This window comes from Suncus etruscus, chromosome 18 (assembly GCF_024139225.1).
Source record: "Suncus etruscus isolate mSunEtr1 chromosome 18, mSunEtr1.pri.cur, whole genome shotgun sequence".
Classification (NCBI taxonomy): domain Eukaryota; kingdom Metazoa; phylum Chordata; class Mammalia; order Eulipotyphla; family Soricidae; genus Suncus; species Suncus etruscus.
Window position 1 is genome coordinate 9971325 of NC_064865.1, and position 20938 is coordinate 9992262.

The window sequence follows — 20938 nt, forward strand, 5'->3', positions numbered from 1 at the left end:
CTTTTTTATACACTATTTCAAAACCTCTTGAGCAAAAGAAGCAGACTGGAAGTAAATATGGCCAAGACTGCTCTGTTTGGTTATGTTCCCCTCACTGCCAGGGCAGGAAGCTCATAACAAGAGACTGAGTGAACCAAGGAAAAAGGATTGTGGCCAAGGGAAGTAAATATTCACAGAGGACTTTCTGGCTGTATGGTCTGCTTTGAATTTCAAAGAAACATGTGATCTTTAATGGCACTTATATGGGCAATTAATACTCTTTTCATTTGAATGCGACTCTGAAGTTCTAGAATGCTCCAGTGAAAAATAGAAAGGGATCCTTCTCAAAATCCACATTTTACAGCCATAAGACCTCATCCAGTAAAACAAACTCCCCATCCAACTTTGTTTTTTATGCAAAGGGCTTAGTGAATCTGCCAAGACTACCACACCGACGATTCTTCAATACTCCCTTGTGTCTTGAGACCTGGCATGCAGAATTCTGAGATTTATGATACCGATGTGCAGGTCTTCTTGGGAGGACTGAGCAGCGACTTTGAGTGTTAAATTTGCTCTTCTAAGCCCTTTGGAATAAATGTTAAGAATACATTTTATTCTACCCAACTTTAATTCAGGAAGTTTGGAACAAGATTATGGCCAGAGCACAGACCGTGAGCCTGGACACCTCTCAGGGTCCTTATCTGCTCAGAGTTCATGCCTGGTACAAGGAAGTCACACACCATACATACACATTGACAAGAGCAATAGGCAGGAGTTACCAGTTAGAACCAATGACAACCAAGTAACATGGGTGCTCAGCCCAAGCACTGTGTCTTAAGAGTACCATTTCTAACCACCAAGTGCGCAAGATCCAATGGAAAAGTACCCCCTTCTGGAGAGTTGGTGTCCGATTCCATTAAGGCCTCAGCATTGTTTGTCTGTGAGGAAAGGTCAGTATGCTAATCCGATGGGTTACCCCTTCCGTTGATAGCAGGTGCACGGCCCTGCTGCTCCTAGCAGGTACCAGCTGTGACGAGTCACAAAGGAGAAGGGCTGTGGGCCGCCCACAGGCCTCTGTTGTTGGTAGTACCATCTCCCAAGAAGTCCATGTCCCCGAGATCTAGTGTAGGTTCCTCCCACAAATTAAAAATGATAAAAAGTCAGACCACAAGTACCCGCAGGAGGGCCCTGCCAGGGTGCCCTCAGTCTTCCATCTTTTCCAACGGCTTCTCATAGTCTGTAGGTGTACATGAGATCCATAGCGCACTCTCCTCTCCACGCATCACCTTCTCCCACTGGCTGAGGTTGTTCCTAGGACAAAAGTTGTGTTGTCCTTGGGGCTCAGCCCCTCCTCACCTGCACATATCATGTCCCCCCAGCTCAGAAACCAGCCAAGAGCAAGGCACATGCTTTTCACCAGCCAGAAAACAGACCACCAGTGCCTGAGCAGAAAGGAGTCTGCCACCAGATTGGGGATCCTGGGAAGAGGCCATGTTCTAAATTGGCCCCCAACTACTGGCTCTGAACTTGTGTCCCATAGAAATAATCGCCTGGAGTCAGACCCAATACAAACTTTAGGTACCTTGTTCTTTGCAGAAAAGCTAGGTCTGGGCTCCGTAGACTCTGGTTTCATGTCTGTCACCTCCTCCCTGGTCTTTCTTACTATTCATTTATATCTATTGAGAATTCAATTACTTGCTCTTCTCTGGCCCTGGGATGATGCTACTGTGCCACTGCCTGCTCTAGCTAACTAGGTCTTCAGCATTTCCCTCCCTGCCACCACCTTCTTTTATATAATAGCCAAATGCATACAGGAATCTTATCATAAATAACTCAACACTCACTCTTGTGAGCATGGATGATGCTTTTGTGGCCTTTTTCCATGGCAAAAGCAATTTATTTGTATGTTTGGAAATTTATGTTTTGTTTGTTTACTTGTTTGTTTTGGACCCACATGCAGTTATGCTTAGAACTTATCCTGACTCTGTGTTCAGTTGGGACTCATTGGATCATTTGGGTTTAAAGATGAATATAGTTGGCCATGTGCAGGGCAATCAACCTACACACTGTGTGATATATCTCTTTGGATCCTGTATTGTTTTCTGTTTGTTTTAATATGTAAAATTTAAAAAAAAAAAAAAAAGGTCTCTTGGGTCTGGGAAAATGCTTCCTGATCATATAGTCAAAAACAAACAGAAAAAACTAAAAAGCACTGCAAAGTGATGTGATTTTAAGTATTTCTTTCACCCTTCAGGAAAGTGATGAAAGGCTGTGGGATGTGTGTGAGGATATGTGTGTGTGCATATGTGTGTATGTAAGTGTGTGTGAGTGTATGTGAGTGTCATGAGTGTGTGTGTAATCTATAGCTGAAACTGCTACCATGCAGCTTCAGTTCCTTCTGAGAAGATAAGACTGAAAGAGCAGAGCACTCCTTTCTCAAGATCTCATTCCTAGCACCATGTCCCCTCTCTGACAGAGCCCTAACCTCCCCACTACTGCCCTGGACTCAAAAAATCAGCAGCAAGGGGCCAGTGGGGGAAATTTGTTTCAGAGACTAACAAACTTGACACCTCCTTTTGGTGTCCGGATGCCTATTGGCACCACCCAGGCTGGGTCAGATGCTCAAAGTGTTGTTTGGGAGGCATTTAATGAAAATCAATCATGTTCCTACCGGGAGAGCACTCAGCCTGCTCAAGGCCAACTGCACTATGAGCTGCAGAGAAGACACATCAGCACTGATGTGTGGAGTCCCCGAGTTCCCTCCCGACCCAGGAGGAGGCTGGACAAAGCAGTGAGCACTTCCTTACCTGCAGGCCTGGAGGAGAGGCTCAGTGGGTGGGAAGATCTGGGTGAGGGTGGTGTAACAGGGGATGGCTACGGCATTGTAGAAGCTTAGCTGCATTGGCATAAACCAGAGAGGAGACAAAAGGGCATGTTAGGAAATAGCCAGCATGCATTTCTCAAGTGAAGCTTTTTTTCAGCTATGTGCAATCACATGCTGTTATTTTGCTACATATTTGGATTCACTATTTATTTATTTGAATAAAGTGACCTTTAAACAATGCATTCAAATAGGGGCCAAAGTGATAGCACGGTAGGTTGGGCATTTTTCTTGCATGCAGCAGACTTGGATTTGATCCCATATGGTTCCCTAAGTCTACTAGGAGTGATTTCTGAACACAGTGCCAGGAGTATCCCCTGAGCACCACTGCATATGGCACAAAACAAAACAAAAACATTAAAATAAAATAAAAATAGCATCCCCCAAACAGAATTTGAGGAAGCGATCTTACAGAAACCAGGCATCCACACTTCAAATTGAGCACTGTGGCTCCTACATGGACTCTCCATATTGAGTAGATTTCATGGAGCAGATGTCATGTCTTAGGAGTGATAGAGTTCATAAGCTATTAGTTGATCACAGAAATATGCTACTTAGACTTTTCTCTCATTTTTAAATGGATATAGTATTGGGGGGGGAATTCGAGTAATTTGGGGGAAATTCGAGTAATTTAGGGAAAAATTGGGGGGAAAATTTAATAATTTGGGGGAAAATTGTGGGGGGAGTGCAGCAATGCACTTTCATTAAATCCCCTAGCTCAGGCTTTGCTCTCAGGCAATATTGTCAACTCTCTCCCTAGTGCTCTGCAGAGTCCAGAAAAATAAAGACACTGATAGAATTTTGATAAAAATTGTGCAAAATAGAAAAACAAATTCAGGAGCCAGAGCGGTGGCGCAGGCAGTAGGGCATTTGCCTTGCACACGCTAACCTATGACGGACCGTGGTTCGATCTCCCAGTGTCCCAAGTCAAGGGTGATTTCTGAGCACATAGGCAGGAGTGTCACCAGGTGTGGCCCCAAAACCAAAAAAAAAAGTGAAAATTAAAAAAAAAATTCAATGTGAAGTAACAGAACCCAAAATGAACTAAAGCAAATACTCGTAGGCATAAGTTCATAGAACTAATTGAAATTGGCCCTTTTAATAGAATGGAGAAGTAGAGAAGTAGATATAATTTAGACAGAATGTTGTGGTTACATGAAAGGGGAAATCTCATAAATCTCACAAACAACTACTCCATAGATGTGCATGAGAATGTATGACAGCCACCAGCATTTGGTCCACACATTCAGATGCATACTGGCTAACAGGACTGAAGGGAAATAAGGAGTTTCAGGCTGTTCACTTTTTGGGGGGGGGAGGGGGGCACACCCAGTGATGCCCAGGGGTTACTCCTGGCTATATGCTCAGAAATCGCTTCTGTCTTGGGGGACCATATAGGATGCTGGAGATCGAACAGAAGTCTGTCCTGGGTCAGCCACATACAAGGCAAATGCCTTATTGCTGTGCTATCGCTCTACTTCCTCCAGGGTTGTCCACTTTTGCCCATTCTCCTGAGTAACAGAAACAGATTAAGTGGGAAATTTGAGACTATGTCAAATGCAGCATCAAGCTATTTCTGGTTATTCCTTTCTAGACTAAACTCTGTAGTATAATAATTTGCCCTTGACGTACTCAGGATTACTTTAGGAGGCTGCCCATCTAAGAAAAGTGCAGCATAGAACATTTTTCACAACCCAATTGCAAATCAGAAACTGTGCAGGAGGATCTAGAAAAAATAATCAGTGCTAACTAACGTGTGGAGAGACAAAGTTCAAGGATCACTAAAAGATTAGGCAGTGCTTATTGAGTAACATGCATGTAGTGAAAATCTAGAAGGTCCATCTCCAGAAAATATATTTGCCTATTCAGTGACAAAATTTAGATTTTCTTGTTAAAATATTACAATTGAAATGTATGTGCTCCCTTTTAAAGTTGGAAGGGACCCCTCACTGCTCCCTGCAAATATATCTGCTGGAAGAAGTGAGGAAAAGCAGAGCTGGTTGAGGAATCATTATTTTTGGAGGCGGGGGGGAGGTCACACCCAGCAATGCTCAGATCTTACTCCAGAATCTGCATTCAGGAACTGCTCCCTATAGAGATCTGAGGACCATGGAGGGTGCTGGGATTGAACCTGAGTAAGCCACGTATCAGGCAAATGCTGTCCCTGCTGTGCCATTTTCCCAGCCACACCAGTCAAGTGTATTTTAACCCAGGTTTCACCATCTCGATCTGGCTCTCTAAAATGCTTTCTAAATTAGGAAAATATATAAACTACAGGGTTCTAATCTCTGTCCACTGAACACTCCATCATTCCAGAGCATGATACAATCTATACTCCAGGCATCAGGCTGGAGTGCAGCTTTGGGAACAAACCTGAGTGTTCCTACTGTGGGTCTCACACTCAGAAGAACACAATCTCTCCTTGATGGGGATTGTCTCAGGCAGTTTTCAGAGACCCTGGAACTGCTTCTGGTGAGATTCAGTCTGGATGGTTCAGTACCAAGACCCAAGGGTTCAATGCTAGGGATCATAGGAACCACATCTGGCAGTGTTTGGGGGGTCAGACTAGGAATTGACTGAGGGCCCTAGCCCAATAATTCGTTCAAGAATCTATTTTTCATCACTACACATGAGAAACCTCTGTATGCCTGGTTTTGTGCACTGTCCTTTGCAAGTATGATGACTGTGGGACAGGATTCTCTGTTCTTCGCAGTCCCTCAAGATACACAATAGTGTATCATAGTCAATTCTGGGAATGAAAAAATCATTGCCTCAGACTCAAACCAACATGGCAGATGTTAGTAACTTGTATATCTTTGATATTAGCCCCTTATCAATGGGTATTGAATGAATAGTTTCTCCCATTCTGTGGGTGGCTTTTGTAGTCTAGGCACTATTTCCTTTGAGTTGCAGAAGTTTCTCAGCTTAATATAGTCTCATCTTTTTATCACTGCTTCCACTTGTTTGGAGAGTGCTGTTTTATCCTTGTATTAATGCCAGAGACAATAGAGGAGAGGGCTGGAAGGACTGGCTCATGATGTGTAGCTCATCACAGAAAGTGGTGAGTGTAGTTGGAGAAATAACTATACTAACAACTATGGTGGCAATGTCAATGAGTGAGAGAAGTAGAATGCCTGTCTTGAATACAGACAAGGAGGAGAGATAATGAGGACACTGGTGATGGGAATGTTGCACTGATGAAGGGAGTTGTTCTTTTTATGACTGAAATCCAACTACAATCATGTTTATAGTCAAGGTGCTTAAAATAAGATAATATGGAAAAAGAAAAACAAAACATGGCAGATGTTCTTTTACTAGTAGATAGGTTATGACTTAGACTATGGACTTGACAACATAATCACATCTGGTCCTGTGGAGAATTAGGAGATGACCTAGATTATAGACTTTACAACCCAATCATACTTGGATTTGGGGATAGATGAGTTTATGACTTAGGTTATGGACTTTTCAGCATAATTCATACCTGGCCTTGTGGAACTTCATCCCGTTTGTCTCTGTCCATCATTGGAATTGGCTGCAACCCCAACTTCTTCATCTCATCACCCTGAGATAGAAAGACAATGTTGGGGGAAGTAGTAAAGCCCTTACTTACACAACAGTCACAATTAAGAAGAAAAACTTCTCTTTATAATTAATTAAATGATCCAGAGAAAGAGCCGAGAACTGCGAATGAAAGTTATCCCCTTTGCTCCACGAGAGGGATAAAAGTAGCAACACTTGCTACCTCACACCTTCCATATATTCCCTGTGGGACTGAATTGGTCATCCGGTTTACTAATAATGTATTATTTTTGTGGCAAGATGGCAAATCTTCACAAATTTGTAACTCCCAACATATCTAGCCCATGATGTTGTGAGCTCCTTTTCAGATTTTTCCAGTGCTGATCTTAAAATACCAAGATGACTGGGAGTGTTTTGTGAATAAATAAAACATTGACTATTGGAAATGCCATTCAGATCATTGGGATCAGAAAATTCATAAACACATTCAAGTCCCACATCATCAAGGACAGTCATACTCTGCATGTGAGATTCACCTTGGATTTTAGTTGGAAAAATGAACAACTAAGAAACTTATTAAATCATTCATATATTCCATTTCTCCTCAAATTCCTTTCATGTCTTGATATTGCCCCTGTACCTAGGAAAGTCAAGGACATACCTCAGCCCAGAACTCTGCATATATGTCATTGGCTGTCAGCTTTGTCACTGGCCACAGCTTCGTAACAGAACACAGGTCACAGGCTGTCATCATCAAACCAATGACTCTGTCTCTGAAAAACATAGAAACATAAGAGAAGTTAGCACAGCTTCCTCACATAGACACCCAGGCTAAGGAAGACCTCTAGGCTGGGCTGTAGTGTGGGCATTTCTTCATGTAGAGAGAGTAGAGAACAGAAACAAATCAGAGGCAGGACACTGGGCAGAACAAAAGTGTTAGTAGTCCTTGATGAGATGAGTTTCATCCTGGAAGTTCACAGGAGAAGAGTACTGCTGCCCCCAGTACTACTGAGGCCACACTGAAGGCAGGTGAAACTCAACAGAACTTTTAAAACTATGGAAAACTAGAGCAGGAAGATGCCAGAAGAAAGAATCCACCCTCATCCTTTCATGTCACACAGGAAAAATAAAAACAAACACACAATGATCTGTAATGAATTTTTCAAGAGGACCCATCAGTCATATCCTTACCCAACCTAACTGCCAACATGGGCATCTTTGCCCCTAAGATACCTTCACTGCCTATATTCTGTGCCTCACTATGCACCTGAAGATTATTCAGCAGCCTCTTGATTCAGCTCCCTCTTAATGCCAATCATGCTCTGTTGGTGCTGTCCTACACTGGTCCAGAGTCTGTCTCTACCAGCTGATCTACTGATCTGTCTCAGAAATAGTTCCCTAGAAGGTTGGCTGGCTCACTGAGATTCAAAGAACTGCTTGGTCAAAATGCACCCTTTCCTGTGATTCTCTGATTTCTTGTGCAAAACTGAAAGCTGAGACCCCACATATTATAGAATGGCACCTGAACAGGGACATGAAAACATCAAAACAATTCATGTCTGAGGGTTAGAAAGTCAACGCTTGCAACCTAGCTTACCATCTAAGCACATGAAGGAGCTTCTTCAAATGGATCTTTGATGACCTATGATGATTCTGATTAACATCTGCAGGAGATCATCATCATCATCTACCAATGGTAGAGGCTTTTGGATTGGTCCTCATATTGCCTTCTAATTAAATTTCTCTCATATGATTAAAAAAATAAAAGAAAGAGAAAAAAAAAGAAATGGCTCCTGCTTGTTTCCTGCTTGTCCAAGAGAACCTGAGTCCAAGGACCATCACCAGCAAGGTTTGTGCACTGTCTCCTGCCAGCTTGTTCCCTAAGCCAAACACCTTCTTAGAGCAGAGTGGAGAAAGGAAGAGATTGAGGAGAGTAATGTGTCCCCCACCCTCCCCAAGACCCACCGCCCCTGACTGTCCACCAAAGTTAATAAAGTTCATGCTTCAGAATCCCAGGTCCCCCTTGGTGATCATGGTCAGGCTGATGGAGAAAACAGCACACAGAGTTGCCCACAGGCCTTCCATCAGATGGATCATAACCTTGACAATAAACAACCAAACACCACACTGGGGAGTTTCTATGAAACTGAGTCAACCCTGTTGAAGTCTCAGAGCTGGTTCTACTACTCTTCAAGAAGGTTCACAGGTGCCCATGAGGTCAGCTTCCCAGCTTCCCTAAGACTGCACATTACCTGCAAAACATCAAGAAGCAGAGCTCCATGGCAGGGAAGCAGAGGTAAAGGGGACTAGAAGAGAAACAGAACGAACCATATGGGATGCCAGGGATTGATCCTAGGTCAGCTCCATGGAAGGCATGCACCCTCCCCACTGGGATATTTCTCAAGCCCCAATAAATCAGAATCTTAAACTACAACAGCAAAGACGACACGAAACAATCTTATTTCTGAAAACCCCTTTTCAAATGTGTCAGACAATGTCCCTCTTCTAACCCTAACTGATGACAATTGCTAGCAACATGTATTGTGTAACTAGTTTTAGAATTTCACATAAAAGCTTTCCATGACATAACATAATATCTATATGACTTTATATATGATGTCTTGCTCAACATAATGTCTGTATGACTCTCTGTGTTATATGAGTCAGAATAGACAGTCTTTTGTTGCTACACAATCTAAATGGCAGAATACTGTGGAGAGTCATTCATCAGCTGTTGTCTGTTAGATCTTTCTGGGGCATCTTTCTGATGAACAATGCTGCTGTGACCTTTTTATTACATCTCAATGAACACAAACTTTACTTCTCTCATTAGCCCAAGCATAATACTGGAGTAGGAAATATTGAAATTTATAAGAAGCTTCCTACATATCTGCACATTTCATAATTCCATATATTAGTATTTAAATCATTCCATAATCTCACACTTTCTAGAGAATAACCAATGCTCTAATGCTGTGGTTTCAGTTTCCTGAAGAATGCAGAAGCTGAAAAAGTTTCATGTTGTTGAGGTTTTATAAAATCTGTTGATTTGTAGATGAACACAAAAATATATGGAAAATTATGGTTGAGGGGCCATTAATATTGCTCAGTGGTAGGGCACATATCTTGCATGAATACGACTTTGAATTTGATAAAAGCAAACAAAACCTTAAACTTCTCTCTCCGTCTGGTGAAAGTTGGGAGGGAAGAGAGTAGAGGGGGAGAGAAAGTGAAGATGAAGAAACAAGGAAAAACAATAGAACAGGCTATAATGAAACTCTATTCTTAATAATGCTGAATGCCAAAGATCTAAATATGCCAGTTAAAAGAACAATCTAAGATGATAAAATAACAAGACACACTTTATGATGTCATAAGATCACTTTAATTTAAAAAAATGTTATTATTTTGAGTGACACCTCCAAACCAATTTTTTCAGGCTTCATACTCAGAGATCATACCTAGTAGAATTCAGGGACTATATGGAATGCTAGGGACAGAAGCGAGGTCAGTTACATTCAAAGCAAGTACCTGACCTGCTATTTTATGTCTACAACTCTCTATTCAATTTCTATATTTATAAATAAAATATTGTAAGTATAAGTGAGCCTAAAACTGATATTAGCCAAGAAGAAATAAATGAATTCACTATTTTGATTGAGACTTTAACAGTGGATGTGAAATAAAAAGATGTTTGAATTCAGTATCTCAGTTATTGATATGTTGTAGACTATACTTTATTCTTCTGAATACAACTTTTTCAAGTTTACATATAACAATCATCAAGATTGACCATATTCCAGGCCATAAAAAACAGCTTAAGATTAAAAAGAATATAAAGCACTTGACAGATATTTCAGATGGCAAAGCCATTATGTAAGGGGTCAACAACAGAAAAGCAGCTTGGAAACTCCCGTAAACATTTAGAGATTAAAACACTTGGACACACTTATAAATAGCACATATTCTGAAAGAAAAATCAAGAAAAAATTGAAAAACTGAAAATGAATTTAAAATGAAGGTACACTAGAACGTGAGAAACAGCAAAAGCAATAATTAGAGAAAAGCTTATAGCACTAAAATGACATCCTTTTTAGAAAAAAATCATAATTCAGAACTTAAATTTACTTAGAAAAATAATAAAAAGAATAGGAAATTAAATTCAAATTTCAAATGATTTTTTACAGAAGTAAATGAATTAAATTAAAACCAGAATAATTTTCTACTTTGCAAAGTGAGATTAGTGAGATCAACCAAACCAAAAGCTGGTTTCTAGAAAGATCAATAAAATTGATAAGCCAGTGCTAGTCAGGTAAAAGGATAATTTAAGTTACTAATATCAGAAAAAAAGGGGGTATCACGAAGGAGGGTGTTCTTTTTATTATTGAAACCCAACTACAATCATGTTTGTAATCATTGTTCTTAAATAAAAATATTATGAAAACATTTGGTTAATTTTTGTATAGTTTTTATATTTTTCTTCCCTTTCCCTTTTTTCTTAAATTGATATTTATAGACTCCAGAAGGACTCTTCCCATTTCTTGTCTGATTTTCACCCCTTTTTTTCTCTTTCTTTTCCTCCAAACAGAGCCACATAACTTGAACCATCTTGTTCTGCCTCACAAATTGAGGGGGAAATAATGGAGGGTACCAAGACCAAACAGGTGTATGAACATTGAGAAGAAATAAAAAATGATCATACTTAAACACCAAATCCAAAGCTAACAACAACAGAATCGAAACCCAATCTACAACAAACTAGACACAAAGGGACCCACTTATATTAGCAGCCTGGGGGTCAAAGGAGGGGGATATGGGATGCATGCTGGGAACAGGGGTGAAGGAAGGACAACACTGGTGGTGGGAATGCCCCTGATTCAATGTCACCATGTGCCTAAAATATTACTGTAAAAGATTTGTAATTTATCTTGGTCACAATAAAAATTATTTAATTAAAATATATTATTAAAACAAAATAAATCAAATATTTGAAAAGAAGAAAAATGTATAAGAGAATAAACAACCCTAAATTGCAAATTTTACTGATGAAAGGGGCCAATTCCTTAAGGATACACTCTCAAAATGTACAAGAAAAGTAAATATCTGAAATAGGTCTATCTCTGTTTATTAGGGAAGTTAAATTAATCATTAATAACCATTTAAAACTGAAAGCAGCAAGTTCACATTGAGTTCGAGAAAATTTCAAGGATAAATTATGTCAATTCTTTATCATCTCTTTCAAAGAACTGAAGCAGAGAAAATATTATTTTGTGATATCCCTGAAGCAAAAAATAGACATTGCCAGAGGGAGAAGGATAAACAGTAATCCCACTCATTGGTGGGATATAAGGAAAATAAAAGACAGAGTGAGAATAATATCCAGAGACAACAGGGATGAGGATAGGAGGAGCAATCCATGGTAGGAAGCTTGCCACAAAAAGCAGAGAGTGCAGTTAGAATAGAGAAGCGTCTAATATGAAAGAGACATTCATGGTACTCCTTCATTAGAAATAGTGAAAACCACAATGTCAAAAAAGAACAAAGAAAAAGGGGCTGGAGCAGTGGCACAAGCAGTAAGATATTTGTCTTGCAGGTGCTAGACTAGGACAGACCGCGGTTCAATCCCCCCGTGCCCTTTATGGTCCCCCAAGCCAGGAGTGATTTCTGAGCACATAGCCAGGAGTAACTCCTGAACATCACCAGGTGTGGCCAAAAACCAAAAGACAAAAAATGAAAAGGAAAAGAAAAAACAGAAAGGGTGTGAGAGAGAGAAAGAGCGAGAAGTAAAATGCCTACCCCTAGAGGCATGAACAATTTTATCTGTGGAAAAAAACCACTTTTTTGGTATTATGAACAAGTTTGTAATTATGGTGTTTAAATAAAAAATATATTAAAAAGTTTTTAAATTAAATATTTTAAAAATTATATCTCATGATAAAAGATGAAAAAGGTCTTACTACTGGGGCTAGAGAGATGGTGAAAAAGGTAAAGGACTTCCTTTGTATGCAGTGAGCCCCAGTTTAATTCCCCATACCATATATAGGTTCCTGAACACATCACGTGGTATCATTCTTGGGCACTTAAGAGTCAGTAAGCCACAAGCACAACCAAGTGTGGACGCCAAACACACACACACATACACACACACACACACACACACACACACACATACACACACAAACATCTTAGAATTATAATCTTAGATTATGGCATACCAAAGACTATATAAAAATTACATGCCTACAAAGAGAGTCAGACTTTGCAGGTCAGTAGGTCAACTACTATTGACAACAGCTACTACTACTATTAGCAACTATTTTATTTTTAATAAAATACTGTCAATCATACTTGAGTTTGTTCCTGTGTTTCTTTGTATTTGTAGGAGAGTTGATCTACGAACTAAGTTTCCTAAGAAGTGGAGTGAGCCTGGAGACACTGGAAGAACACTGACACAGATGGTGGGTAGGGTCTTGGAACACTATATCAGGAAACAATATTAACTGCATTGTAAATACAGGTACGAAAAAAGTGGGAGAAAAACAAGTAAAAGAAAGCTCAGAGTGATAAACATAATATGCAAAATAACATAAGGTCCTGAATGGAACTGACAACAGATTGTAGAGAATGTGAGAAATATCAGTGAAATTCAAAGATGGATCATGCCAAATTACCCACTTAAATTACTACCCCACACATGAGAGAGATAAAAAAAAAGAGAGAGAGAACTGAAAAAGCAGTATAGAGCTATAACAGCCTGTAAGCTATCATATGTAGAGTTAAAAGTGACAAATGGTACTGAAAAATTAGAAAAAAAAAAGATTAAATCTTTTCTAAATGTCACTAAAATTGACAATCCAAAGATCCATAAAACACACAGTACCTTGATCAGGATAAAAAATAAGGAAATTCTGGGGCTGGAGCAAGAACACAGCTGTAGGGCATTTGTCTTGCACAGACAGACCTGGTTCGATACCCAGCATCCCATATGGTCCCCCTAGCCAAGAGCGATTTCTGAGCGCATAGCCAGGCATAACTCCTAAGAGCTATTGGGTGGGCCCCAAAAACAAAACAAACAAACAAAAGAAAATTCACACTTAGGTACAATGTATAAAAATAAGACATTAAAAACCCTTCATAACTAACAAAAGCAAAAAGAGATGCTATGTACTGAAGAATAGTGATTGCTGATTTTCATCGTTAAAATGATGGATAATGGCCGGACAGATAGCATGGAGGTAAGGCGTTTGCCTTTCATGCAGGAGGTCATCGGTTCGAATCCCGGCGCCCCATATGGTCCCCCGTACCTGCCAGGAGCAATTTCTGAGCCTGGAGCCAGAAATAACCCCTGAGCACTGCCGGGTGTGACCCAAAAACCACAAAAAAAAAAAAATGATGGATGCTGTAAGAGACACATTTTTATTTAAGCACTATAGTTACAAACATGTTTGTAATTGGGTTGTAGCCATAAAATGCACATCCCCCTTCACCAAAACATTTTTAAAAATTCTGCCAAATCTGCAGTGCCGTGGTACTTGTGGGAGATGCAGCTTTGCAAGCCAGAGGTCACATCAGCAGTGCTCAGATGAAGGGACAGAATCCAAAGTGGGGACCCAGAGCAGTGGAGCCTACTCCATGACTGTGTTTGAGATGGCTATGGCTTTGGTAACCAAAAGCCACATTGGGAGCACTCAGGTGAAATGACAGAATTCAAGAAAAAAAGTCAGTGGAGCACAGTGTCTCCACAGTCTAATACTCTTCCTAGTCAAGGAATGCCAGCACAAGATATAAAAAGCACCACTCTCCAGCTTCGACAATGGGGAAACAACACAGGTCACCACCATGCTTAGAGAACAAGGAGAGTAGCCTTGATGACACAAAAAGTACCAAGTACCTACTTAGCCTCTCATTTAAGGATTTTAGAGAAGAAATATGGAAGATGTTCATAGAACTCAAAGAAAACAGAACGAACTGAATGTCCACAAGTAAGAGTCAAGGGATTATAAGAGTGGAAGTAAGAAACTTCAAACTGAAATTACAGGCTGAAAAACTTGGTAGGTGAAATGAAAACCTCACTGGAAAGCCTATCCAACAGAGTAACACTGGCTGATTACAGAATCAGTTAGCTGGAAAATGAGATGCATAACAATTCTATACAACAGAAGAGGCTGGAAAAGAGCCTCAAACAACAACAACAACAACAACAAATCAGACTATGGGAAAAGTCCTCAAAGAATGTGAATAGACAAAGATAGGAGTTAACAGAAGCAACATAAGAATCCTGGGCATCTCAGAGACACAGGAAGAAAATCCCATGAAGTACAATCAAGGACATCATTGTAGAGAAACCCTCAGAGGTACAGAGTACATGCAACCAAATCATACATGCCCAAAGAGTACCAGCAAAAAGACCCAAATAAAAGCACCCCGTGTGAAATATCCTAGTCACATGATGAATTCCATAGATAGAGTTAGAATATTAAAATCAACAAGATAAAAAAGGGAAATTATATTCAATGGAGCATCCCTAAAATTGACTGCAAATTTGTCACAAGAAACCCTCTAGGCCAAAAGGCAGTGATATAGTGACAAAACTCAACAAAATTAATGCACTACTCAAAAGTACGTCACCCAGACAGACTATATTCAGGCTTAAAGAAAAAATACACAGCTTCATGGAAAAACAGCAAAGTATTTTTTGTTCCCCAATTCACAATACAGACCAGGCAAAGGGCCTGTGTTGAGGTGTATATGGGGTGCAATTACTGTACCTCCTCTTTCTATACAGTCAGTGTAAAGAACACAGCCTGTGGTAAGAATTGGGAGGCAGCAAAGTATTTAAAACAACTGTTGACAAAATTGTAGAAAGACATAAATAACAACACAATAATAGTGAGAAATCTCAACACAGCCCTGTAACCCCTTGATAGGTCAACCAGGCTGAAACCTAACAAGAATATATTTGCATTGAAAAGAGCAATGGAAGAAATTATTCTAGTAGATATCTATGTCTGTCTGTCTGTCTATGTATGTATGTATGTATATATGTATGTATGTATGTATGTATGTATCTATCTATCTATCTACCTACCTACCTATCTGTAGGGTTCTCCATCCCCAAAAACTAGATACATATTCTTCTCCAATACACATGGGTCATTCTCCAAAATAGAACAAATACTAGCCCATAAAAATAACTACATAAAATAGAAACTGTATGTACTACCTACCTTCAGATCATAATGCATTTAAATTTGAATTGAATAACAAGCAGACAGGGAGAAAATATTTTAACAACTGAAAATTAAACAGCTCACTACTGAACATCCAGTGGTCAGAGATAAAATAATAGAGGAAATCAAAATATTCCTGGAAACAAAGGAGAATGAAGAAACAATTCGTCAGAATTTGTGGAACACAGCTAAAGATGTACTAAGAGGAAAATTTATATCTTTTCAATCATTCATCAGGAAGGAAGAAGGGGTCTACATAAATAATTTAATGTTACCACTTATAAAATTAGAAAGTGATCAATAAAATGAATCAAAAATAGGAGACAAGGAAATATAAACTTTAGAGCAGAAATCAATAGGGTGGAAATTCAAAATATAATCGAAAAGATCAATGAAAGCAAGAGTTGGTTCTTTGAAAAAATAAGCAAGATATATAAACAAACTCAAAATGAAAGGCAGAAAGAGAACATTAATAAACTGAATTAGAGAGGTCAGAGCAATAGTGCAGTGGTACAGCATTTGCCTTGCATGCGACTGACCCAGGACTGACTTGGGTTTGATCCCCAATACCCCATATGGTCCCCCAAGCCAGGAGCGATTTCTGAGCACATATCCAGGAGTAACCCATGAGTATCACCGGGTGTGGCCCAAACAACAACAACAACAACAAAACTAAATTAGAAATAAAAGGGGAAAATTACTAGATATTACAGAAATTCAAAGGGTAATTAGAGACTACTTTGAGAAACTATGCCACAATAAGAAACCTGGAAGAAAAGAATAAATTCTTGAACTCTTATAACTCCCCAAGGATAAATTAAGATGATCTAACATATCTGAATAGGTCCATCAATATTGAGGAAATTAAAACGGTAATCAAAGTCTTCCCAAAAACTAAAGTTCAGGACCAGATGGATTCACTAATCAATTCTTTCAACCTTCCAAGAGGACCTACTGCCTATACTTTTCAAGCATTTCCAGAATATTGAAGAAACAAAAACACTCCTAGGTTTTATAATGCTAACATTACCATGATACAAAAGCAGCATAAATGCCACCAAAAATAGAACTGAAGAACAATATCCCTGATGAACACAGATGCAATGATCCTCAACAAAATCCTATCAAATAGAACCCAATACTTCATCAAGTCATAAACCATGACCTAGTAAGATTCATTGTAGAGATCCAAAGATGGTTCCATATATGCAAGTCAATCAATGTAATACAGCACATCAACAAAAGAAAAAATAAAAACCACTCCATCAAATCAAGTAATGCAGTGAATGCATTTGATAAGGTTTAACATTCATTCATGATAAAAACTCCCAATATTATGGAAATGGAAGGAACATTTTTCAATATAGTGAAAGACCATGGTGAATATTATACTCAATGCAGCAAAACTGAAAGCATTTCCCCTAATTTCTGACACAAGGCAAGTCTTCCCCCCATCATTACTATTCAACATAGTACTAGAAGTACTTGCCATAACAATTAAGCAAGAATAAGATATCAAGGTCATCCAGATAGGAATGTAAGAAGTCAAGTTCTCACTGTTTGCAGTTGACATATACTATATTTAGAAAACCCTGAAGACTAATAAAAAGTTTCTAAAAATAGGTAAGTATAGCAAAGTGGCAGACTACAAAATTAACACACAAAAATCAATGGCCTTCTTATAGAAAAATAATAATAGATAAGAAATGGACATTAAATAAACAATCTCATTTACTTTGGCACCACAAAAATTCAAATACCTCAGAGTCAACTTAACTAAACAAGTGAAGGGTCTATACAAAAAACTATAAAAGACTGCTTCAATGAATAAAAGAGGACACCAGGAAATGGAGACATTTACACTATTTCTGGATTGGGAGAATTAACATCATTAAAATGCATTGCAGAAATTTAATGCAATTCCTCTAAGGCTACCCATGACATTCTTCAAAGAAGTATACCAAACACTCCTCAAATTCATATAAAACAATAAATACTCATAAATAGCTAAAGCAACACTTAAGGGTAAAATATGGGAAGCATCACTTTCCTAAACTTTAAATTGTACTACAAAGCAATAGTTATTAAAACATTATGATATTGGAATAAAGACAGACCTACAGATTAGTGGAATAGACTTGAGTATTCAGAGAATCATTTTCAGACAATCAATTAATCTTTGGTAAAGGGGAAATAAATACAAAACAATAAATAAATTAATTAATTAATTAATGCAAAATGCAAGGAAATGCCTCTTCAACAAGTGGTGTTTGGGACAACTGGTCAGCCACATGCAGAAATAGTGAACTCAGACCTCTAACACTGTGCACAAGGGTCAAATCACAATGAATTAAATACCTTGATATTATACATAAAACTGTAAGATATATAGAAGAAAACTTAGGCAAAATAGTCCATGAATTGAGACTCAAGGCATCTTCAAAGAGGAAACATCACTGTCCAAACAAGTGGACACAAAGATAAACAAATGAAACTACATTAAATTGAGAATCATCTGCAATTCAAAGGAAATAGCAACTAGAATAAAAAGATCACCCACAGAATTAGAGAAACTATTCACTAAATACCCATAAAATAAGGAGCTAACAACTAAGATATACAAGATACTACAGAAATTAACAACAACAATAACAACAACAAATATTTAACCCTATCCAAAAATGGTGAGAGAAAATTAAGAGGAATATCCTCAAAGAAGAAATGCAGATGACCAAGAGGCACTTAAAATATTCTCCACATCACTGATAATCAGGAGCTGAAAATCAAAACAACAATAACATATCATTTCTCACCACAGAAACTAGCACACATCACACAAAACAAGAACAACTATTGCTGGCATGGATGTGGAAGAAAGGAACTCTCATTCATGCTAGTGGGAATGCCATCTAGTCTAGCCTTTCTGGAACAATATGGAGAATCCTCAAAAAACTGGAAATTAAACTCCCACATGATTCAGCAATACCACTTCAAGGAAATATACCTTAGGACCAAAAAGTACAATATAATAATGCCCTCTACACTCCTATGTTCATTGTAGTACTATTTACAATGGACAGAATCTGAAAATAACTCAGATGCCCTACAATAAATGAGTGTCTTAAGAAACTATTGTATATCTACACAATGGAATACTAAATAGCTGTTAGGAAAAATAGAATAATAAAATTACATCGATAGACATGTAGACTATTATGCTGAGTGAAATAATTCCGAGGGGGAAAGGTATATGCAGAGGGGGAGAGATATACACAGAGTAGTCTTACTCATCTGTAGGATTTAAGAAAAATGAAAGAGTGCAGTAATAATACCCAGAGATAATAGAGATGAGGGTTGGAAGGACCAGCTCATGATTGAAGTTTACCACAAGCAGTAGTAAATGCAGTTAAAAAAATAACTACACTAACAACTAACATGACAAGGATAGAAAGAGAAATATAATGCTTGTCTTGAAGACAGGCAAGGGACAGGGGATGGAGGGAAATAGAGGACATTAGTGGCAGTAAAGTTGCACTGGTGAAGTGGTATGTGCTTTCTATGACTGAAACCCAAATATAAACATGGTTGTAGCTATGGAGCCTAAATAAGTTATTTTTAAAAAAAATTCTGAAAGTCACTGGTGAAGGCTTTAGTGTTAAAACATTGTGTGCTTGAAAACCAATCATAAGTAATTTAGTAATTTATTCCACAGACTAAATAAAACAGGAAAAAAATTTAAAATCTGAAAGAATATTTGTTAATTGAGAATTTAGCTATCCTGTCTTTGAAAAGAGAAGTCGAAATATTTTCAGGAAAAAAACTGTTAACACATTTTTAGAAATCTTAAATGAAGCTCTTTCCACTAACACTAAATAATATTAGATGGAAATATGAACCTTCCCACAATAATGTAAAGCAATGGAAATGGTACATGGGTAAAACATAAGTCTAGTTGTATTTAAAAAATTTTAATAGTCAACTAACTTAGCTACTTATATGAAACCTATAACATATGTAGAATAGCTAATATATGATATGTATTATATAATATATATCATATTATAGCATGTAATATTTAATTATATGATGATAGTATTTCACAACAAAAGTAACATGTATAGCGATACAAAATAAGGACCAAATACAAAAGCAATATCTTGAAATGGAAAGGAATAACTATAAGAACTGAGAGAATAAAGAGCAAAAGAAACAGTCAATGATTTCAACAAAAAATAAAGTGGGCCAAATAAGTTGAGCTAATGAGCAAGAAGGCAAAGCAGTGTAGGCAGAAGAGGTGGAGAGCTCGAGGAAGCAGTAGTTGCTTGTCTCAACCATTGCTGGTGACAAGACACCCTTTATACTTCAAGATATGGATAGAGGAGCTGGAGTGGTGGCGCAAGCTGTAAGGCATCTGCCTTGTTCTCCCTAGCCTAGAACAGACCTTGGTTAGATCCCCCAGCAACCCATATGGTCCCCCAAGCTAGGAGTGATTTCTAAAGTCATAGCCAGGAGTAAACCCCTGAGCGTCACCGTGTGTGGCCCAAAAACAAACAAATAAAAAAGACATGGATATAATGATGGTAAAAGAGAGGAAGAGATATGACAAGATGACTGTGAGTATAAGAAGGTGATGTGGCTCATAGACACAAAAGGCTATTAAGCATTAAGTATTACATTAATAAATGGATGTATGGACTATACAGCATTCTCACTAGCAGTGAATGAGTTTCTTTCTCTCCACATTCCCGCCAGCACTGCTTATTCTCATTCTTTGTGATGTGCCCCAATCTCTGCTGTGTAAGATGTTACCTCATAGTTGTTTTGATTTGCATCTCCCTGATGATTAGTGATGTGGAGCATTTTTTCATGTGCCTTTTGGCCATTTGTATTTCTTCTTTGTCAAAGTGTTTGTTCATTTCTTCTCCCCATTTTTGATGGGATTAGGTGTTTTATTTCTTGTAAAGTTCTGTCAGTGCCTTGTATATTTTGGAGATTAGCCCCTTATCTGATGGGTATTGGGTGACTAGTTTCTCCCACTCAGTGGATGGCTCTTGTATCCTGGGCACTATTTCCTTTGAGGTACAGAAGCTTCTCAACTTAATATATACCCATCTGGTTATCTCTGCTTCCACTTGTTTGGAGAAAGCGGTTTTCCTCCTTAAAGGTGTCATTAGTCTCAATGTCATGGAGTGTTTACATATATGTTGTTCTATATACCTTATGGTTTCAGGTCTGATATCAAGGTCTTTAATCCATTTGTATTTTACCTTCATATTTGATGTTAGCTGGGGTCTGAGTTCGCTTTTGTCTAACCAATTGTGCCAAC

General features: G+C 38.4%; 1 protein-coding gene and 1 non-coding gene across 2 annotated transcripts in view; both read right to left on the reverse strand.

Moving 5' to 3' along the window:
- Window positions 1-571: 571 nt before the first annotated feature.
- The window catches only part of LOC125996554 (cAMP and cAMP-inhibited cGMP 3',5'-cyclic phosphodiesterase 10A), a 238348-nt gene continuing 217981 nt past the window's right edge, over window positions 572-20938 (reverse strand). Inside the window, exons 19-22 of the mRNA XM_049765489.1 lie at window positions 7044-7155; window positions 6345-6425; window positions 2787-2875; window positions 572-1290 (exon numbers count right to left, since the gene is read on the reverse strand). Of these exons, the coding sequence (XP_049621446.1) occupies window positions 1182-1290; window positions 2787-2875; window positions 6345-6425; window positions 7044-7155 (391 nt within the window). The 3' untranslated portion in view covers window positions 572-1181. The remainder of the gene's footprint in view (window positions 1291-2786; window positions 2876-6344; window positions 6426-7043; window positions 7156-20938) is intronic.
- LOC125996895 (small nucleolar RNA SNORA51) lies at window positions 15076-15208 on the reverse strand. Its single transcript, XR_007491556.1, has one exon. It is a non-coding gene; the product is annotated as a small nucleolar RNA SNORA51 (small nucleolar RNA).